Raw genomic sequence first — 22,696 nt, 5'->3', positions numbered from 1 at the left:
AGTCGGTTCTGTGCTGTATTACTTTACTCTTGCTTGACAACGGTATAAGAAGCTATACCGAAACGTCGCATCATAAGAAATAAAGAAGTTGTTATCCATAAAGTATTATACTTTTTAACCTATATCAGGGATTGTTTTGGTGTTCTGGTAACGTTTGCTCTGAGAGAAGAGTATTTTTAAAGTCGAGCACATATTTTGTTTCAGACCTAGATGTTTAACGCCTAACCCGAGCAATAGTCCAGGTACACGACGGCGCAAAGCAAATAATGTGGCCTGGGCTAGACAATCCAGTGATTGACCTCAAGAGAGCCGATTTACGCAGCTGTGATATGACGTCAACGACGACAGCGTCAGGTGACACTCTAACCTTTCATATGAAGCATGGTTTGCTGTAGAGCCCCCATAATCCACTAACATTAATGAGTATTTGAAATGGCAACTGTTAGTCTGCCAAATATTCACACTCAAACATATAATTTCAGTTAATTGAAAGATACCAATAAATGTGATGTTTAGACCTTATATCCAACAGATAATTGTGAACATTAAGTCCGAAATTCCCCCCATTACCTCTTGTTATGTCCCTTTAAAGCTTCCATAGCTGCACTCATCTCAAAACATGGGTTTAGAGGGAATTGAAAGTTATATTGTGCAAATATCAGATATGTCTGATGATAGATAATCAATAACACAAACTCCCTGGATTCTCTAGTCGAGTGAAAGCCTTTCTGTGAAAGCCTTTGTTTCGCATCTAAACTAAATTCGTTTTCATAAAACATTGACATGCTCTTCAATATGATAAGATTATTTCAACCCATTGCAGCTTGATAGTATCTGTATGACGGTATCAATACAGCAGCTAGTTAAGTTTTTTTCAAACAAAAGACAAAAATATTCTATTTAAATATTAAAGCTGTGTGATTAATTTTCAAAAGAGGATTGCAAAATGTCTTCCAATACATCTAATTCTAGGTAATCAAGTTTGTTTGGCCAAGATTTTATTCATATTATTTGTCTCTCATCCAGAAATAACACCTCTTTGTCCGAAGCGTTGTCAGGAGCTTGGCTAGCAAGGGACCTTTTGACCTCGACAGAGTTGTCACGGTTGAAACATTAATAAAGCTTTATTTGCCTAATTTAATTACCTTAAATATCCATATTGAGCGCGAGAGTTTGCACCGCCTCTTTAGAAACTAAAGCCTCGCTTTATTGAATAGAATTCTAGCTCGCAGTGAGTGTAAGTCCCGCGGGGAATCAGGGCCGAGAACTCGCAATAACTGCAGCATCCTCAAACCACATGCCATAAATATTGAAATGAATTCGTCTCATGACGGTTGAAATCCCCCAAGACTTTGAGAAAACTCATTTTGAAATGTGCTGATGAGATTTTACACAAAAGCGGGGCGAGTAGTAATATGTGTTTGCAAATGGATCCTGTTACTCTGGCAATAAATAGAATCACATAGGACGGCGTTTTGATTGATTTCATAAATATACGATTCTAGTGCCACTTTAGACACTGCCAGATGCTTCAATAGTAGAATGCCAGTTCTAAGTGGTTGTCTTTTAAAGTAGAATGATTTCAGTGATGTTTGGATAAGACATGACACTATTTGTTTTCAGTAGCATTAAACGGATTGGACGTAACAATGCTTTGTGCATCTACTTGTGTTATGGTTTTACAAATTTCCAAGTCTAATCATATCAAATAACGTTTAATCTGCATTTACTGAATTTTGTAAAACGCGGATTTCTTATTACCAAAACCAGTTGAAACAAATATCAAATATACGAATGCCTTTGATGTAACGTTACAAGCTGGGTGACCTTTAGTCGGTCTCACAGTCTCGGAAACATATTATTTTCTCTACTGCCCAGCCCTCCCTGCTATGCTCAAGCCCTAAATGAAATCAAGTCTAGATTTTTCACGTTCAGGATATCTTGTCTCCCAGGGGCTTCTTTTCTGTTTAGATGGGTTTATTTGTTACTGTCAAAATTATACATGTTCAGACACTTAGCATTAGTCAAGATAACCTCAACAAATGAAACATATTCATTTTAAAATCTAAACTGGAGGATATTGTTATCGAGAAATGTGATCACATTAAACGACAATTTATATGGTAGTGGTTCTTTCGAAGCCCTTAAACCGTGATTTTTTTTCTAAGGAGACAAAGTAACAAGAGGCTCATTCAGGTGATTTTCAAAGCCATGACACCCTTCAGCCAACACGCCAAGCAGACGCCATGTTGGATTGAGCAGACGATAGAGGCTTCGTTTAACACCGAGTTGTAATCCAAGGAAGACGTGTATTCGGAGAGTGAACTAGGGTAATTCTACTCCATCGAATGTTGCCACATCAAGCATGAGATTTGTGAATGTGACCCTCTTCTACTTGTGAAAGTTCGGCTGACACTTCCCGTGAGCAGAACAAAGAAACGCAGGCTCACGGGACCAGCCAATGAGAACGCAGCATTCCCCGTCCTCACAGCACGATTGGACAAAAGGGTCAGAGGTCGCGAGAAGAATGCGCTTCAACACAGGTATTGAATGCTATAATCCCACGGGCTACGTGAATATTACACCCATATTTTCACAACGCCTAATGCGAGTATATTGATGTATTATCAAACTTTATCCGTGCGTTATGACCAATTTAAGTGGATGAAAACACTGCTTGAAAAACGAACTAGAGCGGAAATCACACGCCACAATCTGTTTCACAGACTGAGAATAATGCATTGTCAAAATAGCTTATAGCTTTTTCGTATCTTTTGTAACAGGAATGGCAAGTCTCTTCCTGTAGTATTAAACCAAACATATGTATTTGTGTTTGTCCGATGTTTAATATGCTAGTGGTATTCATGGCACACAAAACACTACTGACTGTTGACCGAGTATTTAATATTGAATAACAAGATTGTTAACAGTTTTAAAAACTACAGGCAAATTGGACCTTGCATTTCGCACGGCAGTGACATTTCGCGTGACGTTTCTTATTAATATTGGGTTACCATGCAAGGATCATGGGGTGTAACAAATCCACAGAAGATATAAATCGCTAACAATGTACAGAGGGCTCCTAGTTAACATAATAATACGTTGTGAGCGCCTCAGATATAATTTCCATCACGTTCAGGCAAACATGACAGCCATTTTTATTGTCACGTTTTGTTGCTCGTTTGATTAAACTAGATTTTGGAACTTCTCTAATATTTCAGTCGAAGGTTGTTCTTAATTGAAAGTACAGCACTTACATAATATAGATTTTTATACAGAATGTTTCACCCAAGATTTGTCGCATAACAGTACTGGCTGTTTGGGTTTATGGGTTAACCAAATTGGCGTGTAAAGGAAACGACTCGCTTGTGTCTCAAGTGAAACACAAATCAAAACGAACAAGCACAATTCACCGGCATATTTAAAGACCAGGGGTCAGTGCTCTTGGTCCGTGTTGCGAGACGAGTCGCGTCCATCTCATGTCACTGACCATGTGTACCTTCTGGGTGTGGCAAACACCATGGGCGCAAACTGTCATGGCGGGAATAAGCAGACGACAGACAGGCGACTTACAAATGTCTTTTGAATCTCAGACAATCGAGACAACAGAGATGTTTGGCCACCATGTCCTATTTAGGCTGCTCTGTCATCCCGGCGGTGTCTTTTGATGGGCAGATAAAGGGGGGCTATCAGTTAGCCAGTTTTCTCGGCTTATCTGTGCGGTAAGAATATCATATGAAATACACCCGACTGAATGGCTCAACTCGGGAAGATTACCTGTTGGGGCGTCTGCGCTGTTTAAGTTTGACCCCATCCTGTTAGCCGATAGTGAATACTTACATCCAGTTTCCGCCAGCGCAACAAACAGGCTGGGTCTTGTTTGTGACACTGCTGGGGATGTTTGTTGCAGTACGGGTCGTGAACTGGGTGGGATGGTTATAATGATATGTAGGGGAGACAGGCTGATCATGTTCTCGGGATGAATAACACTAGGGTTGTCGAGAGTGTTAGAGTACAGGGAAATAGAGAGGGGTTGGCATGTGGTTGTGAGGAGTGGCTAACCTCAATGAGGTCGCCCACTAACAATGCCATTTCATATGTTTTTCCTTACTACAACTTCCACCTACACAACCATACGTTGAAAACCATCACTTGCTTGACAATGACATTAGAATCTATGTCGAAACGTCGCCTATACAGAATAAAGAAGTTGTATATCCATAAAAATAGTCCTCATCCTTCATCTACCCAACTTCTAGAATGCCAATCAAAGAAGTCAACCATACGTTGTTTCTCAATACAACTGCCATCTCCAAAACCATAAGCTGTTTCTCAACATCACTGTCTTCTCCACCGACAAAGTCATCTCTACAGTAAACATCCCAGTTGCAACAACAACCACCACAACTGACCAATGGCTCCATAGCCCTCCTACCTCAACGCACAACAACTCCATCCCACAAACATCGGCAACAACACAGATACAAGGCAACATCAACAACAAATGTAAACAATCACAATACATCGTTATCACGCCAACAGCAGACACCAAGGACAAGCACAGCACCGGGCCCATCATGTCCACTTTAAGGAACCATGTATGGAAGCAGAGATTTGATTATTGTTTGCCAGCACTTAGTATTGGTGTATAGAGACCTTGAGTGCGTCCGTCTCCCGGGGGGAGGCAGCCACCATCCCACCCCACCCCACCCCCCCCTCTAACCCTTCCACGCTCCCGACACCTGTTGTCAATCATCCCCGAGGAGGAGCATGTATTTTCCAGTCTGGCCAGGAAGGAATTGGGGTACCTCAACGCTGAATCTAGCCAATGGGGACCTGGGTTTATTAATTTTACAAAACGTGTTTTCAATTAGCGTCTACGAGTGTGATTTGTCCCACAATTAACACTTTGGCTAACCATTTAGGTTCGTTATTGGTCTAAATACCCACTGAAGTAATACAACCTGCTCATTAAACATCGTCAGCGAACTATCTGGATCTTTCATACACACATTAAGCACAGTCTTTGGCGAGTTGGGATAGGCATTGTGTTTTATCATCAAACTGAATCTGATACAGAGATGATTTTAAAAATGACTCCAAATATATGGATTTAATGGTGCAAGAAATTCGTGAACCTTCTTACAGTTATAAGCATATAACTACAGTGTATGTTAAGAGTCAATCTCACGCCTTGTATCTACCGCTACATACATAACCCCAATCTTGTTTCAGCACAGTATCACTGTTTATTATTCTAACATTTGCCGTAGGGAAAGTAATATCCTGTATATGCTGAGGAAAGAATGCGCATGTGTACCGCACACTCCCTGTACCTCCCAGACTGGCCTTCGTCCACATGCATGGGTTGCTTATAATACTGGCCTAACAACTACATCTGATAACATAGTCCGTGGCATTCATTAAGCCTGTACATTTCACAGCAGGTCTGACAGGTTGATTTGAAATAAGGCCCCTGCTCCCTGGGCTACTCCTTCTCTCCCTCCTTCCCCCCTCCACCACCACTTTCTCCCTACTCTCGCACGCACACACAAACACACACATGCGCACAACGTTAACACCCCACCCCACACCCCAATTATATTCAAGTCACAACTGTGGTGGGCGGGGGACCGGCACAAAGAAGACCCGCCAGATACCCTCGGTGAGGGGAACCCTACACTCCCGCATACTAATTTAAACATCCAAAACACGGAGGGGAACCCGAGCTCACTGATAACGCTGATCTTATCGAAAAGGAACGCGGGTCCATAGCGGCGGCCATATTGGCTTTTTTCTTTCACAATTTCTTTAAGAAAAACATGAGCTATATTTGGCGACGTTAATTTAATTTATTCCACCTAAAGAGTCTACTTTTAGGTGATAAAGGAACTTTAGAAGCTGAATTACTAAAACCCAGTTGCTTTAAACCTTTAGAAATCGAAACAGTAACTTTTGTCAAAGAATTTCATCAAGAACTTGGTGAAAATTAAAATCAATTATTCAATATTTAGCCGCCTTTGAGAGATTATTTACGCCAGCCTAAACAAAGTTTGATATCTGAGATTAGACAAACAGCAATATGTTAGTTTCATATCCTAGCCCACACGGTTTGCTCGAGGGGAGGAGGTTTGTTTACTTGGGGTCCTATATCCACATGTCCAAAAGTCTCTCGAATCACTTCAGGAGCTTCAAGGGGCTACCGCATTGACCGAGGGACGGAGACAAGGTTGATTGGCCAATATCACAAGTGGTCATTCAATTACGCATACTCTCAAAGACCATTGTAAGAGCTGACCACCCGCTGGCTCTTGTTGGTCAGTGCTAATTACATATTGGTCAGGTGTGACGAGGGGCTGAGACTGTACTGTAGCACGCCACGTGTAACAACGTTAGGGGCGGCTGTTAAAACGGGCATCGGCAGATGAAGCGTGGTTACCTGGTTTGTTTTCGAGATTTTTAGCGCGCGTGTGCGTGCGCTCGTTCGTGTGTGTTTGGAGAAGGGGTGGGGTGATGAATGTTTCTGTAACTCACTACGAAAGAGCTCACGTCCCAATAAACAATCTGTCTCTCTGTCCCATGTGCATAATTCGTTCTCATTCTAATCACAGTATAGTTGAAACACTGCCCACTGACTATACACTTCTATCCACCCACTCCCATTTACGTGTCCTTTCCTGAAATTAGATGTGTCCTCTTCATTAAATGCATCAAAGAAAGCATGTTTATCTGACAAAATGTATCATTTTCGCCTAATGGGCCAATATTCCATCTCCTGAATGATTGTAAAACTGACAAGTAAATCATGTTTTTTTGCCTGCAAACATAGGAGGTTTTTAAAAAAAAAAATGTACCAACAAAATGAAATTCACAAAAATGTGGCATATTGGTTTAACAAGATATTTCATTTAGATTGATGTGTCCTGCTGGGAGTTTTTGCCTCCATATGAGAGCATGCACTAAAAAACAGACATAAAATACCGCGGAATAATATGGCATCACTTTGTAATTCACATCCTGACAGCTGCCGCTAAGACTTCGACAGACGAGATTACGGAAAATAACGAAGATATCCGATCTCAACCGAAGATGCTCGATACAGTCACAACATTACAATGATTTTTTACCTCCACTGCAGCCAGAATGTGATTAGAGTCTTTCTAAATGGTAACTCGTTAATCTTTAATGCTGCTCTTAATTAATACAAGAAAATTCGTCTTCGGCTGGAACAAAGATCACATTGAGAAGTAGATTAGGCGGAAACTAAAGGTAGTGATGTCTCATTAGGCTTGGTTCCGTCTCTTTTATCTTCCTAGGTGAAGTAGATTAGTGCGTTTAATCACATTGCAGACACTTTCGGTCTAGTGTCGAGATGTGTTGGGCGTTGGGCAGTATGAATTACCTCATTTGTTGTAGCGTCTTGGTTTGTGTACTGAGAGTGGGTGAGTGAGTGAGTCGATGACAAGATGGTCAGCAACACAGTGATTAAGTAAGAGAGCGAGTAAGAGAGTGAATGAGTTGGTGGGTGGGAGAGACAGACAAAGTATTCGTATTGTATAATTGTATAAACTTAAATACCATTCTTCTACATATTTCCCTTTGTTCCATATGTTGTGTATCCTTTGCTTGATAACGGTGTAAGGATCTACACCAAAACGTAGCATCTATTGCAATAAAGAAGTTGTCTATCCATAAGAAAGTGTTCTTCTTCATCATACCAGCTTCTATATGCCAGCTTCTTCATCATGCCAGCTTCTTCATCATACCAGCTTCTTCATGCCAGCTTCATACTTTCAGCTTCATCATACCAGCTTCTTCATCATGCCAGCTTCTTCATCATACCAGCTTCTTCATCATACCAGCTTCTTCATCATACCAGCTTCTCCATCATACCAGCTTCTTCATCATACCAGCTTCTTCATCATACCAGCTTCTTCATCATGCCAGCTTCTTCATCATACCAGCTTCTATATGCCAGCTTCTTCATCATACCAGCTTCTTCATCATACCAGCTTCTTCATCATACCAGCTTCTTCATCATGCCAGCTTCTTCATCATACCAGCTTCATCATACCAGCTTCTTCATCATACCAGCAGCTTCATCATATGCCAGCTTCTTCATCATGCCAGCTTCTTCATCATACCAGCTTCTTCATCATACCAGCTTCTTCATCATACCAGCTTCTTCATCATGCCAGCTTCTTCATCATACCAGCTTCTTCATCATACCAGCTTCTTCATCATACCAGCTTCTTCATCATGCCAGCTTCTCATATGTCAGCTTCTTCATCATGCCAGCTTCTTCATCATACCAGCTTCTTCATCATCATGCAGCTTCTATATGGCATATTCAGCTTCTTCATCATACCAGCTTCTTCATCATGCCAGCTTCTATATGGCAGCTTCTTCATCATACCACCTTCTTCACCAGCTTCTATATGGCATACCAGCTTCTTCATCATGCCAGCTTCTTCATCATGCCAGCTTCTCCATCATGTCAGCTTCTTCATCATGTCAGCTTCTTCATCATACCAGCTTCTTCATCATACCAGCTTCTTCATCATACCAGCTTCTTCATCATACCAGCTTCTTCATCATACCAGCTTCTATATGCCACTTAAAGAAGTTATTCTTGTTTGTCTCAAATATTGTTCTTGTTTTGTTTTGTTTTTGTTTTCAGTTTAAGTCTATTGCAGTTTATTGCAACTACACTTGACTTAAGTATGCATGTGAGTATTTCCGTTATGATTGACACACGTTATTAATTATAGTTTATCGTATTACTCTGTCTATTTCAACTTTCTCTTCCATAACATCAAATTATCTGCTTTTCGCCAAGTAATTGAAAACGTAGATAAATTGGCTGTTTTACTATGTCACCGTCATTGAAATAACAGCATTTCTTTACTCAGAATTCCAATTTCGCACAAAATACAATTTTTCTTCATGATTCGACTTGTTTAACCGCTTTTTAATTCGTGTTTTGAAATTCAACAAGACCTGTTTTGCTGGTGATGCAAAACAATAAGACTGACAGAGTTATCCCCCCTTGGAAACACTTAGGACTAGATTTTATGACGTTTCATAGATACATGTGTTCATAAACGTCTACTTTAACCGATTTAAGTGATTGTTCTCATATTTTAACGCAGCGAAACGATAGTGTACTTAACAAAATCAAATGGTTTTCAATGTTCATTAGAGTGTCGAGCATGCAGCAATAAAATCATTAAATTTCATGATTATTTACGCGTCTTGTGGTCAAAGGGAGGTAATTCATACCCACCTTCACAAAAATTACCTCCCTTAGACCATACACATTTTTGCTGTACGGTTGTAACTGGTATCCCGGTGTCAGGGGTTTTCGACGATGTAAGGCAAAAACGTATTTTTTATCTGTGATACCATTTAAAGTTTTTATTTTACTAACGTTGAGTGATATAGGATATATTCATCTATTTCACATAAAAATATCAAGTGTTCCCTACAAATATAGTGTTGATGGCATCGTATCGGCGAAACTGTTGCCGCTCGTAACATGCTGGTATTTTGTATGGGTTTTCGACGATGAGCCATACTTTTTGCTCCGCACTGCGAGGTAGTGTTGTGATCACGTGGCTTCCTATTTATATATTGCCTGTCACCAGCAGACGACTGATCTAACTAAATTTTCGCTTTCTATTTTTAGTTATATAGACAACTGATTTTGCATCGTAAGTGGTATTAACGATCTCGGGTAAATAATATTGATGTTTGTTTGCTTTTTATATAACTTTACTTCCCGATTTCCATTGTCAATAAAACTTCTCACAACAGCGACTTGGCACCCGCCCTACCAGTGAAACTGTTTGTGCACTCCGATCGCACACGTACTCCCCCGATATAGCGGGTGCAATGCAATCGTCGAAATCACCAGAACGTCGAATTCAGCTCGTGTTGGGATACTCGCAAATGCTTTCGTTTACAAATAAAACTATTTTAAGTTGATGGGAAAAGTACACAGCATTGATAGCAGAGTTTGGATAGGGGCTTACTACAGTAGTAGGACAGTTGCAAAGCAGTGGACGGAAGAAAACCCATAGGCACGCGCGGAAGCACGCGCACGCACACACACACACGGAACATCCACACACACTTACACACACACACACACACACACACACCTTACTCACTTACTCACCATCGCCCCACTGTCACCCTAAACTTTCCACCAACCGACTCTCACTCCGACTATTCCCTGCCACCAAAGCAATTCACCATCACATTGTGACCCCATAATATTCACTATTATTGCCCCAGAAAGATTTACCGTTTCTTTGTAGAAGAGGCTCACAGTCTGCTTGTAGTCTATATACTTTGTATCATCGCCGTTAGCTGATCAAACTAACACCAACAGTGCATTGGTCAGTAATGTCAACTTACCAGATCATTCTTAAAGGACCCCAAAAAGTCAAGGTTTCTCTTTGTAGAAATATTGTCGTTGCATTTTTGAATGTTAAATGTACATTGCTCTCTGTTGTAGGATGATACAGATTGCTCTTTTCCATCATACAACAACGGCGGTACATTCCAACATTCCTAAAGACCGCAGCTACCGACGGAACCCCACACACGTTGTCAACGTTGGCCGACGACTTCGTCAAACTCGTCAACTACAAGGACACCTTTAAATCTGCGGACATCGTTTGGTAAGGTCAGCCAAGTCGAAACTCACGAACTGCGGTGGACAGACACAGGAAATCGTTATAAATTCCTCTCTGTATGATAGCTAAAGTCGGATGGAACCAACCAGATCACAGTTTTAAGCGATAATAGTGTTATTTTGAGATATTGACTTCTTCATATCCTGTGATGAGCGAGTGACTGAGTGTAGTTTTACACCGCTTTAACAATATATTCTGAATATCAGAATTTGGCTTCATACAATGTACTGATATGGGGAACCGAACTCAGGTCTTCGACGTGCCGAGCGAACGTTTCAACCACCAGGCTACCCCACCGCTCCTCCGGTGATGAGACAGCTGTACCATGAAGAGTGTCGAGGTTGATGTGACGCTGGCAACGTGAAGAGCACCAGGCTACCCCACCGCCCCTCCGGTGATGAGACAGCTGTACCATGAAGAGTGTCGAGGTTGATGTGACGCTGGCAACGTGAAGAGCTCCAGGGATCATACAAGCGGAAAACAGTTTCACATCTGATCACCAATACAAGTAGTACACCAAATGGCAGCCACTAACTTGTCATATCTGCGTATCCCAAAGCAGCCACTGAGGCAATAACATTGACAAAGACATTAAAACACGTTTAAGAGACGTTTTGTATTCTTTTTGTTTTAGTAGTGTCAAAATAATGATAATAAACTGACTATATCTATATATCGAGACGTGTGTATTTGGAGTTGGTCTGGTAGTTGTAGATTATGTAGACATATTTGTCTCAAGAGATCCAGATGTTCGAGTCAAACGATCATCGCCAGTGATTCGAGGTGACACAGTAAAATACAGTACAACCAGAAATTATTGAGATTTTAAAGATTGTAATTTTATTTATTTTTTCACTCATTACTCACGTATTAAATGTGAAGTTAGAAAGTCGTGGTCCATGCTGTCCCAATATTAGACCACCTCTTCTTCTTTCATTTCAGCAATATTTGTCAGATTTTTCTTATTGACACGTTCCTTCATAAGTCCCCAAACATTTTCTATTGGATTAAGGTCAGGGTTATAGCTTGGCCAATCTAATAATGTCATATTTTGGGTCCGAAACCAGGCCTGTGACTGCTTTGAACGATGTTTTGGTCGTTGTCCTGCTGGAAAATCCAAACATTTCCATAGAACACGTGAGCAGATGGAAGTAAATGTCCCTCGAGAATATCTGTGTACCGCTCACTGTTCATATTCCCTTCAAATAAACAGAGGGGCGTTGCCCCTAACACAGATATGCCACCCCACACGTTAAATTTCGGACTGTACTTTGGGCGCTGATACAAAGGTTTTTCAGTTCGTTTGGTCCAGAATTTCAGTGTATTAGGAAACAGCCACACACAACTTTCATCTGAGAAAATCACATTGTCCCAGTTAAGATTTCTATGCTGTAAGCACCAGTTCAACCTTTGCCCTTTTGTTCAGGTTTCATGATCGGTGATGGAATTCCTCGACTTTTCTGCCAACCCATTGCATGCAGCTCAGTTCTAATTGTCTCCTTACAGACAGCCACAGTTCCTCTATCAATGATATCCAGCCGTTAGTTTTCTAAACTCTTTCGTTTGTTTTTAGAAACAAGAATACCAAGCCGCCTCCTGTCACCGACAGTCAATTTTCTGGGCCTCCCTGCGCCTCCCTGGTGCTCAATGCCATATCCATTTGCAATAATATCTTTTCAAAACATGATAAACAGTGGACAAAGGGATGCCTGTTCTAACCTCTTGAAATCACTTTAGCTGATCTGATGTCCTTGTCATAATACTCTTAAAAATCAACTTCCTCTCCTCTAAATCATCCATACTGAGCCTCCCTGGATGCCATATCAATTTGAAAATGTCGTCTGCTAGCAAGTAAATCAAGCTGGGGATAACTCTTCACAAACTAATGAATAAGGATTAACGGAGTTGTCTCTCTTGAATGAAACCAAGCACTTGATAGCTGGTCAAGGTTGTTTATACTAGAAATCCAATTAAACATATTCCTAAATTTCTCAATAATTTCTGGTCATACTATTATACTCATGCCAATATATCTATTATATGGACAATAAAAACAATGCATTATTTTAATCAATTGGACAAAAACAAATGCTTTTAATGAATTACAAACATGTCATCTCGACAAAACAGGAATTTCAAATTGTAATGAACCCTACACAAAACTATGAATAGACAATGCCATTTAGTCAATGGTCAGAAGTAACACATGTTACCTTTGAGATTACACTTTCTCGGTAAAGTACAGATTCTAGTACTTTTGTTGGGTTGAGTCCCATCCGGGAATCGAACCGAAGCAGAACGTCTGAATTACCAAGACATCAATTAAGTCGGAAAATCGGGAACAGACCACGCCCCCATATCACACACGGTCTCCATTAACAACGCATTCATAACACACCTGGCCACGTGTGATTACCTGTAATCGATTTCCCCATTCTTGACCACACATACCAGGTAAGTCGGATTAATATAGGACTGTTTGCCAGTATTTAACAGTAAGTGGGGAAATGACCAGTACCGACATGGCGGCGACGGGTGTACTCCAGCAGTGGGCAGCTACAGTGACCAGCTTCTCATCACAGTACGACTCCAACGGGTACGTACTTCTGGCACTGACCACCGCTGTAACCTACTGTTGTGTCAGATATTGACCAGATGTTGACACCATTCCTGTGTTATACCTACTGCTATTGCTGCCTTAGTTTAACTATGAACTGGCATTACACCAGTCACCATTATGAACCTACCGTTTACTGTTGTGAAATATTTGACAGATCGACAGTCCGAGAAAGCTATTACAAAGACATCGTTCATTTGTTGATAACCTGTAGTATTTAGATATTTCATATCGAAGAATCATTTCAGTGAAACGATGGACATATGGGTTCATAAGAGACTGTTTAATGCAGTCGCGTCGAAAGACGTTAAAATATCTTGGTATATCTCTACCGTACTTCCGTGTTGTGTTTTGACACGTATGTAAACACTATACAGGGGAGGTAACTCGGCCCCACCTGTTCGGATTTCTTGCTTTTTCTGTCCCTTTTGCGCTTGTCCCCCCCAACCCCCACCCTGTTGATAAAAATTCACGCAATTGTTTTCATGACAGTATGTTGAGAAATGGTTCCCTTTAAGATTAATACTTTTTGTAGGAAATAAAATGAAATTTATTTTCAAAACCAAACAACAAAAGCCATCGTGAAATTATGATCCCTAGCCTGAAATATTGCCTTTTGGACCACGTGAAGATAAAAAGTAGGTGTTGTATAGTTGTACTGTGTTGTATGATGGTGAAGTGCGTCCCTGGTCGTTATGGATCATATTATATGTCAAGGGATGTTCAACGGACCTTAGATTACACTGTTTTGTCGCCTCTATATTGTTGAAGCATTGCTGAAGCTAACCTAAACTCAAGATGCTAAACGTCTCTCACTCACTCACTTGGGACGGTGGGGTAGCCTAGTGGTTAAGGCGTTCGCTCGTCACGCCGAAGACCCGGGTCGAATTTTCACCTGCGTACGGTGTATGAAGCCCATTTCTGGTGTTCACCGCCGTGATATCGCTGGAATATTGCTAAAAGTTTCGTAAAAACATATCATATTCACTAACTCACTCACTCACAATCAGTCGAAAAGAGTAACTCTCGGTGCGTTACAGAGCGTCATAATACATCCTCGAATGTTGACTAATATTTCCAGTGTGTTTATCATTCAGGTGGCCTGCGAGTGTGGTAGTGGGTCAACCCCGTGTCTACCCTCGCTACGGGGATATCCAGGGGGCATGGGCTCAAGCTATATGCGACAATAAACAGTTTATTGAGGTCAGTGAAACCAAACATGGTAGTGACCAGGGTGCCGTTGTACAAAACGATCTTAGCGTTAAGCTGACCGTAACTCCCATACCTTAACATGGACTTCAGGTAGTCTTAGCGCTAAGGTTGTTTTGTACAACATCACCCTGGTAGTGAGTGAGTGAGTTTAGTTTTACGCCGCACTCAGCAATATTCCAGCTATATGGTGGCGGTCTGTAAATAATCGAGTGTGGGCCAGACAATCCAGTGATCAGCATGAGCATCGATCTACGCAATTGGGACACGGTGACATGTGCCAACCATGTCAGCGAGCCTGACCACCCGATCCCGTTATTTGCCTCTTACGACAAGCATGGGTTACTGAAGATTAGTTCTGACCCAGATCTTCACGGGTTTGCACCCTGGTAGTGAACTGAGGGAGTTTCATAATCTGCTAACCTTAGTACTTGCGCTCCAGTGACTCAGTGCTCCATTGTGTCATTGCAGAGTTGATTCTCTTGGTTGTGCCAGGATCCTCTGCACGATGATTCGAATTTCATGATCATTTTCGTTAATAGTTAGGTATATTATATAATCAAAGATTTGATCACTGACAAGAATGTTTGGATACCCAATCCAAAGTTCATTCAGTTTAACAGTGTTATTCACAGGTATGGTTGAATAGTTGCATTTGATTTGAAATTATTCCTTTGCAGCTAGGATACGACACTGCCGTATACGTGTCCGGCATCAACATCTACGAGACGCTCAACGCGGGGGGAGTGAAGAGGGTGTCTGTGAGATCCCCCAAGGGCACGTGGGAGACGGTTTGGGAGACGTCAGGGGTAGAAGTGATTAAAGCCAGTAGGATCTTCTCCCTCGACATAAAGGTGTGTTTCGGTACCGGCCCACTCACATATACAGTAGAACCTCTGTAACACGTAGAAAGCCGACAATGCTTCGAGACAGGCGTTGTTCTGTTATGGAACCATGCCGTTAAGAATTCTTTAAGGAAATTTCGTACTAAACGATATTTTGGGATAATGGAATTGAACCTCACGATGTTTCATTGTCCTAATACAGAATGACACTTTGATCTGAAGTATTTGTCCGGAACTATTCTGTTCCATATCTTCACGTATAAAACACGTTTCTGCAAGTTGTATTGTGGGTTTCTGCTGCAGTTGAAAAATGACCGGCTCTCAATCTACCTTGCTGGGTTCCAGTCATGATTCTGTACGATACTTTCGCTGTCCGGTTGCAATTTTACTCCGATCAGATCAAAGAGGATCAGGGTCAACTGTCGCGAGCCGAGTGAATGTTAGTTTGTATTTCGGTTAACATTTCACGTGATATGATGCAGGACACATTCATCATATTCCTTGATGTAATATTCTTCTTCACAGTGTAACAATGTTGCATTGATCCCATCCCTTGATGTTATATGATGTCCTATAAAACACCATGTTAAAATGGTGCATTGATCCTGTGGGATCAGATGTAATATTGGCGCTCTGTGGAATACATGGGGGAAATATCACACAGATCTTGTTCCCAGGTGAAATATGACCTTAGATAAGAGGTTAACACAGGTGACATCCATGTAGGAGTCAACATGTTCTGTTTTCTTTTATCTGAATGTTAGAATGGGCACAATGCGTTTGGGCACTGATGATGTATCTATTTACGTCAGCGACATGGGTCATTACATTACACCTTGCTGGGATACACGGCGCAGGATTACTGCTGCATTCCACCGTGATCTCTTTGATCTCTTATGTAAAAGAATGTGAAATCCATGACATGCTTCTCTGTCTAAATAACAGATCCCTAACCACTTCCTCAACTAATACATGTCAGTTCTACACAGTATAAGCATCAGCTGTACTTGAATGAGAGTAAGTTCACGACACATCGGTAATGCAGCGTTATTTGACAATGATATATGTTCATCTTATGTTGATTCTTACAAATGCTCTATCGGGACGGGATCATGGGAATACCGAGGCGAAATATGAAACCGTCTCCCGACGAATGCATTAATTGGTGGACCATGTGCTATCATAACTGACATCGTTTTGCTTAAGCTAGTCTGTCTCACAGTCCCTGAACCACATTATTTCCCCTACAGACTAGCCTTCCCTGTAGTGCTAAATCCCTAAACGAAGCAAGTCTAGATTTCCCCAGGTTCTCTGGTCTCCCTAGGGCTCCTTCTCAATTTAAATGGGCTTGTTTGTTACTATCAAAATTATATATATTCAGAAACTAAGCCTTAGTCTATGCTTAAGCCACCAGCCGCCATATAGATGGGATATTGTTGACTGTGGCATAATGGTTTTCATGGGTGTATATGACTAGAAATAATGTCAAATCATTACAGTAAAAAGTACCATCATCTTTCTCATGTTGTTATTAAACTCAAAAACTGAAATATATTTTTGCTATTAATTATGGGGAAAACACATTCTTTCTACAATTCCAGACCCCCAACTTCAAGACCAAAGAGGTTAGACTTGACGTCGACTGTTCTGTGGCGCGGTCATGGGTCGAGATAGACGCCGTCCTGTTGGTGGGCAGGGAGTTAAAATCTGGTAAGACAATACAGTCACACAAGTGCATTCATCACCTTAGACCCTAGCTTGCAAGTCTCGTCCCCTAACGATAATACGTGTGAAGAATATCTGAAAGCGATGGCAATATTACATGTATTGCCCGGCGGAAAATCAACCTTAGTATTCATATGTGTACTGTTGAACTAATGACGTCCAAAGAAAGCAACTACAAGGTGTTCCGGGCAGAGACTTAAACATTTTATGGATGTATGAACTGAAATATAGTTCGACCCTGTTATACCAAACCTGCCACATTCCAAACAATGTCAGGACGACCATGTTTGGCCCAAATGTGGGACGTGACGCAATTCTTTAAAATGATTGGGTGAAATTGGGTTAAACGTGTTGTCAATAATGTTTTACTTATAAAGTGCCGAGAATAAATGCATGTTGATGTTTGGATTAGTCCAGACTTAAACATAATGCACCATACATTATAATCTTAAAGTCAGTAAAACACTAAGGTGTGTTCCAGTGGGCAATCGGTCCAGTGATTTTGTAGTCCTGTCTCGTCACAGTGAAGAGCCTGGTTTGAATCCCACGTGTTGTCTCCTGTATATGAAGAAATAGAAGACAGGTTCGTGCTTGTGGACTAAAGAATCCTTGGCGGCAGGCATTGTGAGGCACAACGCTTCTCACGCCTTGTATGCTTGCACCAGACATGTCCCCGTGATGCGGCATATAACGACATTCGCTCATGTTGTGACACTACTCGGACACTTATCCCTCATTGTCACCGTTGGCTAATGACTAGGTCTACTTATACCTATCTATTGTATAATGTTTATGAAGTTGCATTATTAGTACACTTGGGTATATATTTATCGCAGTAATTTCTCAGATATTGCCCATCTGTTTCATCTACCGACAGAACCCCCACCCTCGTTATCAGCACTGGCTGATGACTTTGCCAAACTCGTCAACGACAAAGACACCAGCGACGTCGTGTTCAATGTCAAGGGTACCGAGGTATACGCCCACCGCGCCATCTTGTCGGTCCGGTCACCTAGATTGAAGGTCATGATGTCAGAAGCACCTTTGGTCAGTTTGAACTCAAGTACTCTTTCATTTCTGAATTGTATCTGTTGTCAGTTAAAACAATATTTGAACCACTCGAATCAAGATGGGTGTGTTACAGCTGGTATATGTTCTCAGAAAGGCGCAATCCCAGTGGAAAACATGACTGTCCACGCCTTCATTGGAGTCCTCCACTACGTGTACAGCGGCCGTATTCCCGACGACCACACGGCATATGTCTTGGTCGACGTGTGGAGAGGTGAGCAACGTTTGTGGGGCTGGGGTGGTAGAGGGATATCTCCTGAAAGTGGTTGATGACAATGATGTGTTGGGTATTGTATCAGATATGGAGTTCAATGTGGATGCCAAGGGGTAAATTAATAGGGGCAACTGAAGGTTGGTGTCTTGGGTATTGTGTCAGATATAGAGTTCAATGTGGATGCCAAGGGGTCAATTAATAGGGGCAACTGAAGGTTGGTGTGTTGGGTATTGTATCAGATATGGAGTTCAATGTGGATGCCAAGGGGTAAATTAATAGGGGCAACTGAAGGTTGGTGTGTTGGGTATTGTGCCAGATATGGGTTCAATGTGGATGACAAGGGGTAAATTAATAAGGGGCAACTGAAGGTTGGTGTCTTGGGTATTGTGTCAGATATAGAGTTCAATGTGGATGCCAAGGGGTAAATTAATAGGGGCAACAGAAGGTTGGTGTCTTGGGTATTGTGTCAGATGCGGGGGGCAATGTGGATGCCAAGGGGTAAATTAATAGGGGCAACTGAAGGTTGGTGTGTTGGGTATTGTGTCAGATATAGAGTTCAATGTGGATGCCAAGGGTAAATTAATAAGGGCAACAGAAGGTTGGTGTCTTGGGTATTGTGTCAGATATAGAGTTCAATGTGGATGCCAAGGGTAAATTAATAGGGGCAACAGAAGGTTGGTGTCTTGGCATTGTGTCAGATATAGAGTTCAATGTGCATGCCAAGGGGTAAATTAAATAGGGCAACTGAAGGCTGGTGTGTTGGGTATTGTGTCAGATATGAGAGTTCAATGTGGATGCCAAGGGTAAATTAATAGGGCAACTGAAGGCTGGTGTCTTGGGTATTGTGTCAGATGCGGGGGCAATGTGGATGCCAAGGGGTAAATTAATAGGGGCAACTGAAGGTTGGTGTCTTGGGTATTGTGTCAGATGCAGGGGTAATGTGGATGCCAAGGGTAAAGTAAAATAGGGGCAACTGAAGGTTGGTGTCTTGGGTATTGTGTCAGATGCAGGGGGCAATGTGGATGCCAAGGGTAAATTAATAGGGCATGGGGCAACTGAAGGCTGGTGTCTTGGATATTGTGTGTCAGATGCAGGGGCAATGTGGATGCCAAGGGTAAATTAATAGGGGCAACTGAAGGTTGGTGTCTTGGGTATTGTGTCAGATATGGAGGGCAATGTGGATGCCAAGGGGTAATTAATAGGGGCAACTGAAGGTTGGTGTCTTGGTATTGTGTCAGATGCATTGGGGGCAATGTGGATGCCAAGGGTAAATTAATAGGGCAACTGAAGGCTGGTGTCTTGGGTATTGTGTCAGATGCGGGGGGCAATGTGGATGCCAAGGGGTAAATTAATAGGGGCAACTGAAGGTTGGTGTCTTGGGTATTGTGTCAGATATAGAGTTCAATGTGGATGCCAAGGGGTCAATTAATAGGGGCAACTGAAGGTTGGTGTGTTGGGTATTGTATCAGATATGGAGTTCAATGTGGATGCCAAGGGGTAAATTAATAGGGGCAACTGAAGGTTGGTGTGTTGGGTATTGTATCAGATATGGAGTTCAATGTGGATGACAAGGGGTAAATTATTAGGGGCAACTGAAGGTTGGTGTCTTGGGTATTGTGTCAGATATAGAGTTCAATGTGGATGCCAAGGGGTAAATTATGAGACAGCAACAGAAGGTTGGTGTCTTGGGTATTGTGTCAGATGCGGGGGGCAATGTGGATGCCAAGGGGTAAATTAATAGGGGCAACTGAAGGTTGGTGTGTTGGGTATTGTGTCAGATATAGAGTTCAATGTGGATGCCAAGGGGTAAATTAATAAGGGCAACAGAAGGTTGGTGTCTTGGGTATTGTGTCAGATATAGAGTTCAATGTGGATGCCAAGGGGTAAATTAATAGGGGCAACAGAAGGTTGGTGTCTTGGGTATTGTGTCAGATATAGAGTTCAATGTGCATGCCAAGGGGTAAATTAATAGGGGCAACTGAAGGCTGGTGTGTTGGGTATTGTGTCAGATATAGAGTTCAATGTGGATGCCAAGGGGTAAATTAATAGGGGCAACTGAAGGCTGGTGTCTTGGGTATTGTGTCAGATGCGGGGGGCAATGTGGATGCCAAGGGGTAAATTAATAGGGGCAACTGAAGGTTGGTGTCTTGGGTATTGTGTCAGATGCGGGGGGTAATGTGGATGCCAAGGGTAAAGTAATAGGGGCAACTGAAGGTTGGTGTCTTGGGTATTGTGTCAGATGCAGGGGGCAATGTGGATGCCAAAGGGGTAAATTAATAGGGGCAACTGAAGGCTGGTGTCTTGGATATTGTGTCAGATGCGGGGGGCAATGTGGATGCCAAGGGGTAAATTAATAGGGGCAACTGAAGGTTGGTGTCTTGGGTATTGTGTCAGATATGGAGGGCAATGTGGATGCCAAGGGGTAAATTAATAGGGGCAACTGAAGGTTGGTGTCTTGGGTATTGTGTCAGATGTGGGGGGCAATGTGGATGCCAAGGGGTAAATTAATAGGGGCAACTGAAGGCTGGTGTCTTGGGTATTGTGTCAGATGCGGGGGGCAATGTGGATGCCAAGGGGTAAATTAATAGGGGCAACTGAAGGCTGGTGTCTTGGGTATTGGGTATTGTGTCAGATGCGGGGGGCAATGTTAATGTTAAGGGGGACATCAATGTGAGCAACTGAAGGTTCCTGAGGAAGTTGGATGACGAAGTTAGGTAAGGATTAGGTAGATGTGGACACGGATTTAAGAAAACCGTTTACTCTGCCCCAATGTTTGACAGTCGATGGATCGCATGTCAACTTGCCCGATGTTTCGCTTTCAGTCCGTAAGAGGGATCTGGTGGTCAGGCAAGCTGACGTGGTTGACACATTCCACCGCATCCCATTTGCGTAGATCGATGCTCATGATGTTGATCACTGGATTGTCTGGCCCAGACACAATTATTGACAGACCGCTTCTGGAATGTTGCTGAGTGTGGCGTTAAACGACCAAAACACACAAAAATGCTTTCAGTCATTGGCCTATGACTTAGGTTATATATAGCATGAATATTGTTGAACAAAATTCATAAATTCACCAATATTTCTGGTCCGGTTTCTGACACATCCGTTTACATTGTTGTAATATTGCTAAAAGCGGCATATCACATTACTTACCCACTCACTCACTCCCTTCTGATTTAATATAGGTGAGTGATTAATTGAGTGAGGTATTTGAATGAGTGGGGTTTGAGCTGTGTTTTAGTTACATCAGGGCTGATCTGAACAACCGAGTGAGTGAGTTAATTTTACGCCGCTTTCAGCAGTATTCCAGCAATATCACGGCAGGGAACACCAGAAATGGGCTTCACATTGTACCCTGGTGGGGAATCGAACCCGTACTTCGGCGTGACGAGCCAACGCTTTAACCTCTAGGCTACCCCACTGCTCCATCAACAACCGAAGTGGTCGTTGACAGGTGACAAGTGTACGGTGCCGGGATCATATGTGTGATGAATTGTGGATTCGAACCCACGACAAGCAGATCCCTGGCTACATGGAGCACACCTTTTGCCCATCCGTGCCCCAAATGATGTATATGCCATACCACTACTAGTCTTCACATGGCATCATTTCCTTGTATTTACCCAAAACGGTTTATGCTATTACAGCGGTAGTCATTTAATGATAAATAATGGAGATAATGAATTTACCTGTTATCTAAACATTACCCAAGTGTGTGTTCGTCTCGAGTGCTCTGATAACACAGACAGTAGAGGCATGTTTTAGCTATTAGTTCACCGCTTATAACATTTACGAGGGGCTATCGTCTCTGCCTGTGACTGTCGTCTAATGTTGCACGGGTTTCAACAATATTAAGCAAACTGTTCCGTGGATGTCGCTAACTGGATTGTTGTTGAAAGTTTAGACAAGCAAGATAAGGCACATCAAACCCTGAATATGATCCCGTCGGCAATATACAGCCAGCATAATCACCATCGGCAAAAAAAGAATCACGACTATTGAGGTATTATGGGGCCGAGGTATAAGCATCCGAAAAAAACACCATTGAACGTATATAGAGTCAATATGGTGCATCACTTCCTGTGTCGGGTCAAGACTTGGTAACTCGAGAAGTACGGGATACAAGAGCCTTTGTTCAACCAACAAACCTTACCATCCAACCGAATTAACCACCGAGGCCCGCGTCATAGCTATGTCTATTTAACAAAGAGAAAAAATATTGAACCTAATAGTCTTATATTACTTTCAATATTTTTAAATGTTTGGAACATGTTTTTTTTATTTTCAAAGGGTTTGAGTGGGTGTCTAATTT

The 22,696-nt window shown here is 42.0% G+C and overlaps 1 protein-coding gene and 1 long non-coding RNA gene across 2 annotated transcripts; both read left to right on the top strand.

Moving 5' to 3' along the window:
• Nucleotides 1–2,193: 2,193 nt before the first annotated feature.
• Nucleotides 2,194–11,038, top strand: LOC124291049. The gene is made up of 3 exons (XR_006902130.1): nucleotides 2,194–2,543; nucleotides 8,681–8,729; nucleotides 10,523–11,038. It is a non-coding gene; the product is annotated as an uncharacterized LOC124291049 (long non-coding RNA).
• A 1,780-nt stretch (nucleotides 11,039–12,818) lies between these two features.
• Nucleotides 12,819–18,452, top strand: LOC124291016. The gene is made up of 6 exons (XM_046727918.1): nucleotides 12,819–13,299; nucleotides 14,418–14,523; nucleotides 15,210–15,383; nucleotides 16,976–17,084; nucleotides 17,977–18,146; nucleotides 18,261–18,452. Exons 1-6 carry the CDS (start codon nucleotides 13,211–13,213, stop codon nucleotides 18,435–18,437), a joined length of 825 nt encoding a protein of 274 aa, XP_046583874.1. The 5' UTR covers nucleotides 12,819–13,210; the 3' UTR covers nucleotides 18,438–18,452.
• Nucleotides 18,453–22,696: the final 4,244 nt, after the last annotated feature.

Source organism: Haliotis rubra, unplaced genomic scaffold (assembly GCF_003918875.1).
Source record: "Haliotis rubra isolate DU_JTF1 unplaced genomic scaffold, ASM391887v1 Scf48, whole genome shotgun sequence".
Classification (NCBI taxonomy): domain Eukaryota; kingdom Metazoa; phylum Mollusca; class Gastropoda; order Lepetellida; family Haliotidae; genus Haliotis; species Haliotis rubra.
This window is presented reverse-complemented; position numbering and strand designations above follow the sequence as displayed.

Bases quoted from the DNA above. Each gene is read 5' to 3' on its own strand.
- LOC124291016 (XM_046727918.1), top strand. From the start codon at position 13,211: ATGACCAGTACCGACATGGCGGCGACGGGTGTACTCCAGCAGTGGGCA. The intron at 13,300-14,417 runs GTACGTACTTCT...TTTATCATTCAG, and splicing joins TCACAGTACGACTCCAACGG to GTGGCCTGCGAGTGTGGTAG. The intron at 17,085-17,976 runs GTAAGACAATAC...ATCTACCGACAG, and splicing joins GGGCAGGGAGTTAAAATCTG to AACCCCCACCCTCGTTATCA.